Raw genomic sequence first — 11,785 nt, 5'->3', positions numbered from 1 at the left:
CTCCCTTATTTAATTTTTAAGAGCACTGCTGTTTAAGAGTAAAAGGAGAATCTAATAGAATAATTCAGCCAAGGTGAACATGGCGGTTCAAAATCAGAATTAACATGTTACTTACCAACCAATTAACATGTGAAAAGACTTTCAATTTTGACAGTAAAACTATTCTTTAAAAACTCTTTAAAAAGCAGACCCAGGGACTTCCCTGGTGGCGCAGTGGTTAAGAATCTGCCTGCCAATGCAGGGGACCTGGAAGATCCCACATGCCGCGGACCAACTAAGCCCGTGCTCCACAACTGCTGAGCCTGCGCTTTAGAGCCTGTGAGCCACAACTACTGAGCCCACATGCCACAACTACTGAAGCCCATGTGCCTAGAGCCCGTGCTCCGCAACCAGAGAAGCCACCGCAATGAGAAGCCCGCACACCGCAAGGGCAAAGAAGAGTAGCCCCCGCTCGCCACAACTAGAGAAAGCCCACGCGCAGCAACGAAGACCAATGCAGCCAAAAATTAATTAATTAATTAATTAATTTTTTTTTTAAAAAAAAGACCCAAACAGAAATGGCTGATCAGTAGAAGATACTGCTGCAATACAGTTAGTCTTCCTGGACTTCTGCTCTCTGAAAAGATTTTTAACTGCCTTTTAGGGTGTCTAGGATGTCTTACATTGCAAGCAAACCACCAATTAAGAGCTGTTATAACATTTGCCCTTTGTTCAATGTTTCTATAATTTTCAGGAATAAGGAAAACACGTTATTTAAATATATCTGTATCCAAAATTTTGCCCAGGTGGTTATGGATCTGCCCCAGGGTACGGATGAGAACACCATTTCCTTTGGAACTGTAAGGAAGAATTAGGTTAAGGTGTCAATGAACTTAGAATGCTTATAATACCTATACGATGGAATCATCATGAAAAGAGAAAGCCAAAATAAATTTTCCAGATATTTAAGGTATATATCAATTCTTCATACTTTGAATCTTTTAATTATCTTTACTTTTTAATGAGAATAATAAAGATACTCCATGTTCTTTCCTTAAACTGAACAGAGAATCAAATAGATTTAAACTACGACATGGAGCTAAATGTTTAGGTGCTAAACTCAAAACTCTTGGAAAAATCCATTATCAACTTAATTTTACTCATAAAGACAGAATAAAGACACATACCTTTATGGTTTCCTAAGCAATGGAATATGACTGACTTTCCATAAAATTCTTTAATTTCTCAAAAAATTACAGCTGCCCCTCCTGCTGGCTTGGTCCTCCTCCAGATAATGGTATTAACTGTTGCTCTGCTCAGCTTGCACCCACTCAGATCCGAGTGGGAAGTGGGCCAAAGACTCCTAAGTGCCAGGCACCTCCCTTGTGGCGCAGCGGTTAAGAATCTGCCTGTCAATGCAGGGGACTCAGGTTTGATCCCTGGTCCAGGAAGATCCCACATGCCGTGGAGCAACTAAGCACATGCCTACAGCCCATGTTCCTCAGCAAGAGAAGCCGCCACAATGAGAAGCCCACCACTGCAACAAGGAGTAGCCCCCTCTCCTCAACTAGAGAAAGCCCACACGCAGCAACGGAAGACCCAACACAGCCAAAAATAAAAATAAAAATCTGTATCTATATCTAGAAAAAAGGCCCCTAAGTGCCTATTTCAGCCTTCACTCTCCCCTTTACTCTTAGTGTCAGAAGCCTGATTTTCAGCTGGGCATTCTGCAACCCAGGATAAGACACACTTTCCAGCTTCCCTTTTCTAAGATTTGGCCTATGATACAACCGCTGAAGTGATTTACAGGAAGGCTGCTTAAAGGGAGCTGACTGACCAGGAGGAGTCTCTTTTGTCCTTCCCTTTTGTCCACATTTTGCACGTGATGGCTGGAGCTTCAGCAGCCATCAAGGATGATGACCTTAAGGAATGATGGCATGAAAGGCAGAAGCTGGGTCCCTAGTGATGTCATGAAACCACCTTACCAGTGCTGGACTGCTGTCTCTGGCCTTTACTATTTAAGAGAAAAACGAACTTTTATTACATCATTCCCACTTTTTTTTTTTAAACTATATTCAGCTGAACAAAAACCTCAGCAAAACATGAGGGCTCACTAGTCTTCCCACTCACGTGACAGAGTGAGAAGTACCCCAAGCAGCTACCACCAATCAGCAAGTGATGTTTATCATCCTGGTGACATATTCAGAAGTGGACTTCCCTAAGGTTCCTATTCTTCATCATTACCATGACATTTTGGCATTCACAACATGAAGATCATGATCTCTTCCAAGCTGATTTTCTGATTTGACTTTCAAAATTCCAGAACAAGCAGCATTTTAAAATTCTGTCCTCAGTATTAAAGGAAAAAAGTCCAATTTCTTTCCCCGTTTATTGAAGTTTCTATGCAGCAGCCACTAACTGACACTGGAGTTATGAAGTAAGACAGTTGCTACTTGGATTAATTCAGCCCAGTTCATTCAAATGGCTTATGAAATCTCTTCCATAGTCTAAATAAAACCTTACTCTCTAACTTGAATCAATGAGGTATTATGGCAGGGATGGGGCTGCGAAATGGTAAAATTAGATCATCTTTGCTTTCCAAAATGTTGATTGGGGGTGGGGAAGGAGAGGATAATGCTAGGGGCAGGCAGGTAGTAAAACCAGTGGGTGAAAATGTTCACCATTAACCTGTGCTTTAAGATACCTTTGAGTGTGATATATTTCCAAACATCACTGGTTTTATTGTATAGGAGTCTGTTGCTGTAGCATATGCAAAAATATCAACCTGCTCTTTTTCTGTTTAAGCCTGTAAATCTGTGGACACTTGACTCATTGCTGACTTAAAGCCCTCACTCAATCATGAGGCTCTCTACTACTTGGAGATGCATAGCTATGCATTTAGCATGCTAAAGGCTCTGAGAAGTCCTGCAGTAAAGAATGCTATTTACCTTTGATCCCCCAGGGTCTAGGATCAAATTACTGTGGCCCAAAGCTGACTACAAGGAAAATGAAGGAAAGAGAGAGGAGGCAGATAGCCTCCAACTTGGTCCCCAAGAGTTCTCTGCCAGAGTTGGCTAGAGTGACTTTTCCTAAAGTGCCAGCTTGATTGTTAATGTACTGTCTCTGATGGTCCATAAGGAGAGGACACCTCATCAAGCCAGTTTGTCTTTGTGGTGATATCTCTGATGTTGAAAAAGACCTGACCTCTGCCTGAAGGCTTCTCCACATTCATTACACTCGTACGGTTTTTCCTCATTGTGGATTCTCACGTGCTGAGTAAGGTGTGAGTTTAGTCGGAAGGCTTTCTGGCATATAGTACACTTGAAAGGTTTTTCTCCAGTGTGAATCCTGTGGTGTCGAATAAGGTCTGAGGTCAAACTGAAGGCTTTCCCACACTCATTACACTGATGGCTTTTGGAGTGGCTGTGGATTCTCTGATGGTGGGTGAGGAGCAGGGCCTGACTAAAGGTTTTCCCACACTCCTTGCACTCACAGGGCTCCTCCTGACTGTGAATTCTCTGGTGTCGATTAAGGTGAGAGCTGCGCCGGAAGTTCTTTCCACAGTGGATACACAGGTAAGGTTTCTCTCCAGTATGGATTCTGAGATGTTCCAAAAGGCCTGCATTCTGGCTAAAGACTTTTCCACACTCCTTGCACTGATAAGGCTTCTCGCCAAGATGGATTTTCTGATGTCTGACAAGGTGTGAACTTCTCTGAAAGGTTTTCCCACACTCATGACACTGATGACCCTTCTCTCTAGAGTGGATTTTCTGATGTCCAGTAAGACTAGAACTCTGACACACTTCAGATTCACAGAGCTTTTCTCCCCTGTGTGAACCTTCATGCTTAATCAGGTCTGAGTGCTGGATGAACCCCTCCCTACATTCTGAGCATTTATAGTCAGTCCTCTCCTTGGCCTTGGCCTGTTGCCTATCCAAGTTAGAGTCCTCATAATAAGCCTCTTTGGGTTCAGATATTTTCCCAGATGATTCCACTCCTCCACAGGAGTCTGTCTCTACAACCAGCTTCCCGTTCTCAATCCTTGTCTCCTCACCTGAAACATTAAATATATACCACCAGTTACTTGTTTTTTGGTGCTTAGGGAAAGGAATCTACAATTAGGAGGAAAAAAAATTGAATCAAGCCATGTGTGCAAAGCGGAAATGCTGTGGGTGCTGGTGTTTGCATAGAACATACGTGGAATGATACATAAGAAACTGTTTAACAGTGGCTGCCTTTGGGGGATTATGGTGAGAGGCAACTTATTTTAAATGGTTTGAGGTTTATCATGTGATATGCACATCTATACATACATACACACACACAGAAGTTAGCAAGCAAGCAAACTGTCATAAAGGGCATGGCTGTATGTTCTTGATAATGGCCTCATGTGGAAAATTAGAAAGCTAGGTCAACTGAGTACCCTGCGGCCAATAAGAAAGGGCTAGCACCAGAAATGAAGAAATAAACTGGAAATGAAGACATGCAGATGTGGTGCCAATTTTATCATGATTAACTGTGTAATCTTAGGTAATTCCTCTGGGCTCAGTGTCCTCACCAATAAATCAAAAACACTGGGCCACAAGGCCCTGAGGGTAACATGAAGTCCACAAAAATGTCTTAGCCTTTCCTGATCTCGTTGGACAGCAGTAACTGCTTTCCTGTGTGGTTCAATGGAGCTATTATATCTCAGTGCTGTAATAATTTGCTTATATGTCTGGAACATAAGACATATAAGCAAACTATAACAATGTGCGCTGAATAAAACCTTAGCTCAGACACACAGGGAAGAGGGTGAGAGGGAACAGTAGATAGGATAAGTCTTTTAAGTCCAGGAGCCTGAAAGGGGGTGCAAAGTCAGAATGAGAGAGTAAAAGGGGAGATGGATGGAGAAAATAGAAGAGGGAGCATCTAAGCAGCACTCATAACAAGCAAATGAGGGTTACCCGGTGTAAGCAAGATAAAGGCAGCAGATCATTTAAAGAGTGAGAGTAGATGAGAAAGTGAAGGGTGTGGGAAGGAGACATCAGGAAAGTAAAAGCACATGTGGGAGAGGGAAGATTAAAAACATGTACTGTGTGTAAAGGCCTTTTGCAAGACGATGAAGTAGCCTCCATGGGGGAGGGAGTGAGAGTTAAGGGATGAGAACAAGAAAGGTTCTTTTCCAGTGATTTTATAATGACATACACAACTAAAAGGGGAGGCAGGGGCCTCCAAAACTGAAAAACAACCTGAACTTGAATATAAAATAACGGGGCTTCCCTAGTGGCGCAGTAGTTAAGAATCCGCCTGCCAATGCAGGGGACACGGGTTTGAGCCCTTGTCCAGGAAGATCCCACATGCCACGGAGCAACTAAGCCTGTGCACCACAACTACTGAGCCTGCGCTCTAGAGCCCACAAGCCACAACTACTGAGCCTGCACGCCACAACTACTGAAGCCCGCGCACCTAGAGCCTGTGCTCCGCAACAAGAGAAGCCACCGCGATGAGAAGCCTGCGCACCGCAACGAAGAGTAGCCCTCACTCGCCACAACTAGAGAAAGCCCGTGTGCAGCAACGAAGACCCAATGCAGCCAAAAGTAAATAAATAAATAAAAGAAGAATATAAAATAACATTTTCAACAGATCTACAGGGTAAGGAACAGTTTCAAGAATCTACTATTGCTAAATCTACTTTTCATACTTAAACACCCATCACTGATTACATGGCATAAATTCATTTCTGCAAGGCTGTTTAGAAAAGGTAGGCCTCTCTCTTTCAACGACTTTACTCAGAAAGCTTCCAGAAGAGGAGGACTTTTGAAGCAGACTCAGAAATTGAGCAGGGGAAGTAGGTAGTAGGTAAAAGCCTTTAGAATTGAAATCAGCCATTCATCAAATAGACATTTACTGATGGTCTGCTCTAGTCCAGGGACAGTAGCAGACTCAGGAAACAAAACAAAGCCCCTGCCCTTTTGGTCTGGTGGGAGAAAAAGAGAAGTAAACCAGCAACTCTAATATAATACAATCAGTTCCGTGGTAGGAGAAAACTTGGAGCTCTAGCAGCAGAGGTGGGGAAACTGATCCAGACTTGGAGAAATTAGGGAAGGACAAAGAAAGTGATATCTAAGCTAGGTCCTGAAGAATGAGTAGGAATTAGCCAGGGAGAGTGAGGAAAAAGTATTCCAGACAGAAGAGGAGCAAATGGGAAATGGAATGCAACTCAGCATTGAGGGGAACACACAGTGTGAGCAGGTGGGACAAAGGGCGATTAATTGTCCCAATGTGTCTGGGACTGGGGTTTCCCAGCACGTGCAACAGCTGGAGCTAAAAGTCTCAAGCAAATCGGAGCAAGCTGGTGATGTTAGTGGACATGGGGCTGCAAGGTCTGAAAATGCCAGAACATGCCGTGTGAGGCCTTTGTTAAAGGCTATTGGGAGTCACGGAAGATGGTGGGTTCGTTTTTATTTTTTATTTTTTATTATGGAATTTTTCAAACATCAAAAAAAAAAGTTGAAAGAATAACATTACTTAGCTCACTGAAGGGCTTTAACGAGGAGAGCAACATTAATGAATGTGTTTAAATAACAGAGAATGAACAGGAGGTAATTTAACTTCAGTGGAAGCACTAAAATGACAGACAGTAAAACAAAAAGAGAAGCAGGGCTTGTATCAGACTGGAAAGAGGAGAAAATGAAGGGGATAGAAATTAGAAAGAGAAATTCAGAGTCAAAGAAAATATGGTAGAGCAAAAAAAAATAATTCAGGCAACATTTAGAAGTAAAAGACAGTAGTAGTTTACAATAATTTGCATGTGGTAAGAAAAAATGAGTAATGAATCATGTGGCTGGAATTCTTTGCCTTGGGTAAGAAACTAGCACTCCTTTTTTAATTCACTCCTACAGTAATGGGGAGAAGAGGAAGGTTATGGTCTACACAGGAGAAGCATTCAGTTTTAACTGAACAAGAAAAACCCCAGGGCTTCCCTGGTGGCGCAGTGGCTGAGAGTCCGCCTGCCGATGCAGGGGACATGGGTTCGTGCCCCGGTCCAGGAAGATCCCATATGCCGCGGAGCGGCTGGGCCCGTAAGCCATGGCCGCTGAGCCTGCGCATCCGGAGCCTGTGCTCCACAACGGGAGAGGCCACAGCAGTGAGAGGCCCGGGTACCGAAAAAAAAAAAAAAACCCAAACTAGAAACATCCAAAAACAGAAATAAGGATTAGGGAAAAAGGAAATGTCTGGGGTGATGGAAACTTTTATATCTTAACTGTGGTGATTATTAGACAAGTACAATTATTTCATGTTTGTGAAAAGTCATTGGCCTGTACACTTACAAAGAGTGAATTTTACTGCGTGTAATTTACACCTCAGTAAACCTGACTCAAAACAAGAACAAGACGCAAAATGCCAAGGGTGCTGAGCAGGGCCTCGGGTGCGAGGGGACCACGAAGCCCACCAGATCTCACATGCAGGAAGATGCAGTCTACTTCTTACCCTTCTGTCTCTTGGGCTTGGGAATTTCACCCTCAGGCTGGACCTGCAGCTTCGGCACTGCTTTCAGAGGGGCTGTCTCCTCCACAAGCATTTTCTGTTTCTTTGCCTGGTTTGGGTCCTAGGGATGATTAGGTACACGTGGGTTTAGGAGGAAACTGCTGTTCAGAAAAACACTTCAGTGTTAGAAAAGAGAGCAAAGAGAAACCACAGAAGGGCAAAGAAAAGAGGCTGGAGAAGCTGGAGCACATTCAGTTTCCTCCCAGCAGAGACAGGTAAGGCTGAGGTAAGACCTTCAGCAATGAACAGCCAGACTGAAAAGAAACTGAACCAAAGCTTAGCGATTCTCCCACTGGTGAACTCATGGCCACCGCTCTGGCCAGAGGTCTCAATTCCTTCTTTCCTACAAAAGAGCACATCTGACCCTTACCACCTGTTGTTCTGTTCCTCCCAGTTCTGGCTGCAAATCCTCCAGTACAACAACCACATCTTCCCCACTCTCTGGGTGATGCTCCCGCACCCGGGCCTGCAGCTCCTCGGGCAGGATGGTCAGGAACTGCTCCAGCACCAGCAGCTCCAGGATCTGCTCCTTGGTGTGGGCCTCGGGCTGCAGCCACTGTCGGCAGAGCTCCCGGAGCCGGCTCAGCGCTTCTCGAGGTCCTGTGGTCTCTTCATAGCGCAACTGCCTGAACTGTTTGCACAATGGCTCCTGCCCGAGGCCTGCGCCGTTTCCTTGCAGCTTGACCCCCTGCTCCCGAGGAGAGAGGTGATCCTCCTTCACTAAGTGAAGTCCCTCCTTCTTCAGATTCAGAGGAGCCGGGGAAGGAGTGGTTACCAATGCTGTCGCCATGCCCAGCTTCAGACTGCTCTCTCTGTTCTGGAGAACTTTCTTTTGATGGCCTCCTCAGGGATACCCCTGAAAATGTAACAACAAGAATCACAAAAACAGTAATAGTATAGTAGTAGTAATGATAATAACAACCATAGCAATACCCCTTTGTTGGGTTTATACATTTCCAATAATTACTATCCATTTTTTTTTCTCTCTGAAACAACCATACAAAATGAGAAGACTGTTTTACAGAAGACTGCCAGCTAACATAGCAGGAATAACAGATTTGAAAAAAATCACCATTTTGTAGCCCTTGAGGAAATAACTGTTTCAATCAAGGACCACAAATGGGTGAAATCATTGGGTGAAAGGAGTAGGGGGAAAGGACAATCTCATAGTCTCAGGGAATCACCACACTGATTGCTTATGAATTACAAGGGGAAGAATGGAGCTATCTGGCAGTCACAAACTTAATCAAATGAAACCTAGTAACACCAACAGCAAGACAACTGACCTTGTGCCTTATCACTTATGTAGCATTTTTACTAAAACTATTTAACATGAATCTAACAATGAGGAAACTTTCAGATAAATCCAGAATGTCCAGAATGCAGCTTCTCTACAATAGGCATGTACTCTTCCAAACAATCAATATCGTGAAAATAAAAAGACGGTGTGGGGGGGGTATTTTTCTAGATTAAAGAGATACAGCAAAATGCAAAGTGTGAAATTTGCTCTTAAGTTAAAAAAAAAAGATACAAATATGTTTTGAAGAATTCAGAAATCTGAATATGAATAATATATATATGCAAACTATGGCCCAGCAGACCAAATAGAGCCCAAAGGCTGTTTTTGTACATAAAACTTTACTGGAATACAGCCAAACCCATTTGTTTAGATAGTGTTTACATCTGCTTTCACAATACACTGGCAGGACTGAGTACTTGAACAATGGTGCACTGACCCCTGTGTAGTCAAAAATCTGTGTACTACTTACTATTTCTGCCTCAAACACAAAGGAACTGGTAGATGACCAAGGGTAGGAAGCTGAAACAGCCTGGACAGGATCAGGATTCAAACTCTAGTTCTTTTGACTCCACATATTGTGATCTCTAATCAAACACAAACTTTTCCCCACACTTAAAGATCTGTAAAATGAAAACACAGGTATTGATACAATTGATATATTTATTGAAAAAATCCACACATAAGTGGACCCATGCAGTTCAAACCCTTCTGTTCAAGGGTCAACTGTAGTTGCCATAGAGATCGTATCACCTGCAAAGCTCAAAACATTTATTATCTGGCCCTTTACAGAAAAAGTGTGTAGATCTTAAGAGTTTTCTCAGGTGGTCACGTAAGAGAATATCCTTATTCTCAGGAGATGGTACTAAAACTTACTTTCAAATGTTTTGGGGAGGGGGGATTATAGGGGGCGGTAAGTGGAGAGAGAGAGAACACAAATGTAGCAGGAAGTTCACAGCTGCTGCTATATGAGGGGTATATCGTATTAATTGTACTACTCTTTCAAATTTTCGGTAGATTTGAAAATTCTCCAAATGTTGAGAGGGGAAAAAAGACACAAAATGAGTAAAACTGCTTGTAGGTTCATTAATTAAAGCCAGTATCAGAATTAACTAAAAGAATAGACGGATATTCATAACTCATCTCATTTACAGATTGTCTACAATGTGCCAGACTCTCTTAGTTGCTGAGACACAGAGATAAAAGAACTCCGATGCGGCCTTGTGAATACAGAGGACTGACTGTAAAGTTATACTCAGATTTTCGACTGCACTAGGGGTAGGAGCCCTTAACCCCGGCATTGTTCAAGGCAACGGAACTCTTAATAAAAGTGAAAAAAAAAGTCTGCGAAAATAATGATTCTTAGACAGAAAATAAAAATGGTTAATTTTATGTGACAACTTGACTGGGCCACCGAATACCCAGATATTTGGCCAAACATTACTCTCGTGTTTCTGTAAGGGCGTTTTTGGATGAGATTAACACTTAAATCAACCGACTGAGTAAAGCAGATAGCTCTTATTAATGTGAGTGGGCTTCATCCAATCAGTTGAAGGTCAGCATAGAAAATAAAAAAGGCTGACTTTCCCCAAGTAAGAGAGAATTCTCCCTGCCTGACAGCCTTCAAACTGGGACCGGCTTTTTTCCTGCCTTCCTACAGTCTGTTCTCATCATGAGTTCCCAGCTGTAGATGCTTTAAAACATGTCAGATGTTTTTCCTTTGCTTAAAATTTTCCGACAACTCTTCACGCCAAGAAATGACCAAATTCCTTACACAATACAATGCCCACTTTTTCTACAGGCCTCCTCCCACCCCCCAATCTTTCTGATATCATCTTCTACACACTTCCCCCTTATTCACTGCGCTCCAACCACTCTGGTCTCCCTGCTATTCCTCGAATATGTTAAGCAAGCTCCCGCTTTAGGGCCTTTGCACTTGCTGTTCCCCCCTGCTTAGAAAATTCGTACCCCCAAAGGCCACACAGATCTTTTAACCTCCCTCAGGTTTCTGCTCAAATGTTACCTTCTAAGGCTTACCTTTAATAGGTATTTAAAATTGAGCCCAGTGGATGAAAAATATGCAGCAGAAGGCTGTGCCCCAATAACTAGATCCACAGCATGATTCCCCTCCTAGGGCCCAGGACTGACACCTCTCGCCCGCCCCCGCCCCAAGTCCACACGGCCCCTCTGTCGGGTAAGGCACTTCCACCCTCAGGGAATCAGTTAATCCCCAGCCCACGGGCTGCAGTTCCTCCCCAAGGTGGGGCACAGTCACCACTCACCGCTCCGACGACCAGCAGGAAGGGCCAACCGTTCTCAAGCCCCGTCTTAGCTCTTTACTGATCTCCGGCTCTCGCTCCGCGGTTTACTTTAGCGTCGCTCTAGGACTGCGGGAGGACCGCGGCTCTATGGCCTTCTGCTCCCTCCTCGCAGGAGGCGGCCAAGCTTCCAAAGGTTGGCTGAACGTTCTCCAAGTTCCGCGGCTGAGAGGGGCGTCCCGGTGTGCGCTTACGGTTTTTTCATGTTTTAAGCCGAAATTTATTTTATTCATGTAAAAAGCGGGCCAGCTCACTTTACTGTTATCACAAACAGCTGGCGTTCCACTTTGCTTACTCACGTAATTAAAACACGGACACATATATTACCATTTCTTCCCAATTTAAAAAGTCATCAAATACAATGGAAAAAATACATGTCAAAGTATTTTGAAGATTAAATTGAACAATGAACGTATATTTGGATTGAAGGGTTTAAGGTAATAAAAAATTAAGAATTGTTACAAAACGCAGGTTCGTGAGCTGGACGCACAGTGAGGCCAAACAAACCAAAACGTCGGAGTCTGGAACAGAGAAAGGTTTATTGTAGGACCAAGCAAGGAGAACGCGTGGTCCGTGCTCAAAACACCCCCAACTCCCCAAAGGTTTTCAGCAAAGCATTCTTTTAAAAGCCAGGTGACGGTGATCAAGCTCCTAAACACAC

The 11,785-nt window shown here is 43.5% G+C and overlaps 1 protein-coding gene across 3 annotated transcripts; it reads right to left on the bottom strand.

Moving 5' to 3' along the window:
• Positions 1-1,024: 1,024 nt before the first annotated feature.
• ZSCAN26 (zinc finger and SCAN domain containing 26) lies at positions 1,025-11,148 on the bottom strand. 3 transcript variants are annotated; one of them, XM_060110441.1, is made up of 5 exons: positions 11,089-11,134; positions 9,279-9,429; positions 7,880-8,365; positions 7,453-7,570; positions 1,025-4,033 (listed from the first exon to the last, which is right to left on the bottom strand). In XM_060110441.1, exons 3-5 carry the CDS (start codon positions 8,297-8,299, stop codon positions 3,132-3,134), a joined length of 1,440 nt encoding a protein of 479 aa, XP_059966424.1. In that variant the 5' UTR covers positions 8,300-8,365; positions 9,279-9,429; positions 11,089-11,134; the 3' UTR covers positions 1,025-3,131. The 3 variants fall into 3 exon arrangements, with proteins under 3 accessions (XP_059966424.1, XP_059966426.1, XP_059966425.1); XM_060110443.1 differs by having other exon boundaries at positions 7,883-8,365; XM_060110442.1 differs by lacking the exon at positions 9,279-9,429 and having other exon boundaries at positions 11,089-11,148.
• Between the last annotated feature and the right edge of the window lie 637 nt (positions 11,149-11,785).

Source organism: Mesoplodon densirostris, chromosome 10 (genome assembly GCF_025265405.1).
Source record: "Mesoplodon densirostris isolate mMesDen1 chromosome 10, mMesDen1 primary haplotype, whole genome shotgun sequence".
Taxonomy (NCBI): Eukaryota; Metazoa; Chordata; class Mammalia; order Artiodactyla; family Ziphiidae; genus Mesoplodon; species Mesoplodon densirostris.
The sequence above is the reverse complement of the archived record's forward strand: the minus strand, read 5'-3'. Positions and strand labels throughout refer to the sequence as shown.

Excerpts from the sequence above, each read along its gene's own strand:
- ZSCAN26 (XM_060110442.1), bottom strand. The coding sequence starts at position 8,299 with ATGGCGACAGCATTGGTAACCACTCCTTCCCCGGCTCCTCTGAATCTG. Across the intron at positions 7,571-7,879 it reads GAGGAACAGAACAACAGGTG|GACCCAAACCAGGCAAAGAA; the intron begins GTAAGGGTCAGA and ends AATCATCCCTAG. Across the intron at positions 4,034-7,452 it reads CAAGCCCAAGAGACAGAAGG|GTGAGGAGACAAGGATTGAG; the intron begins GTAAGAAGTAGA and ends TTAATGTTTCAG.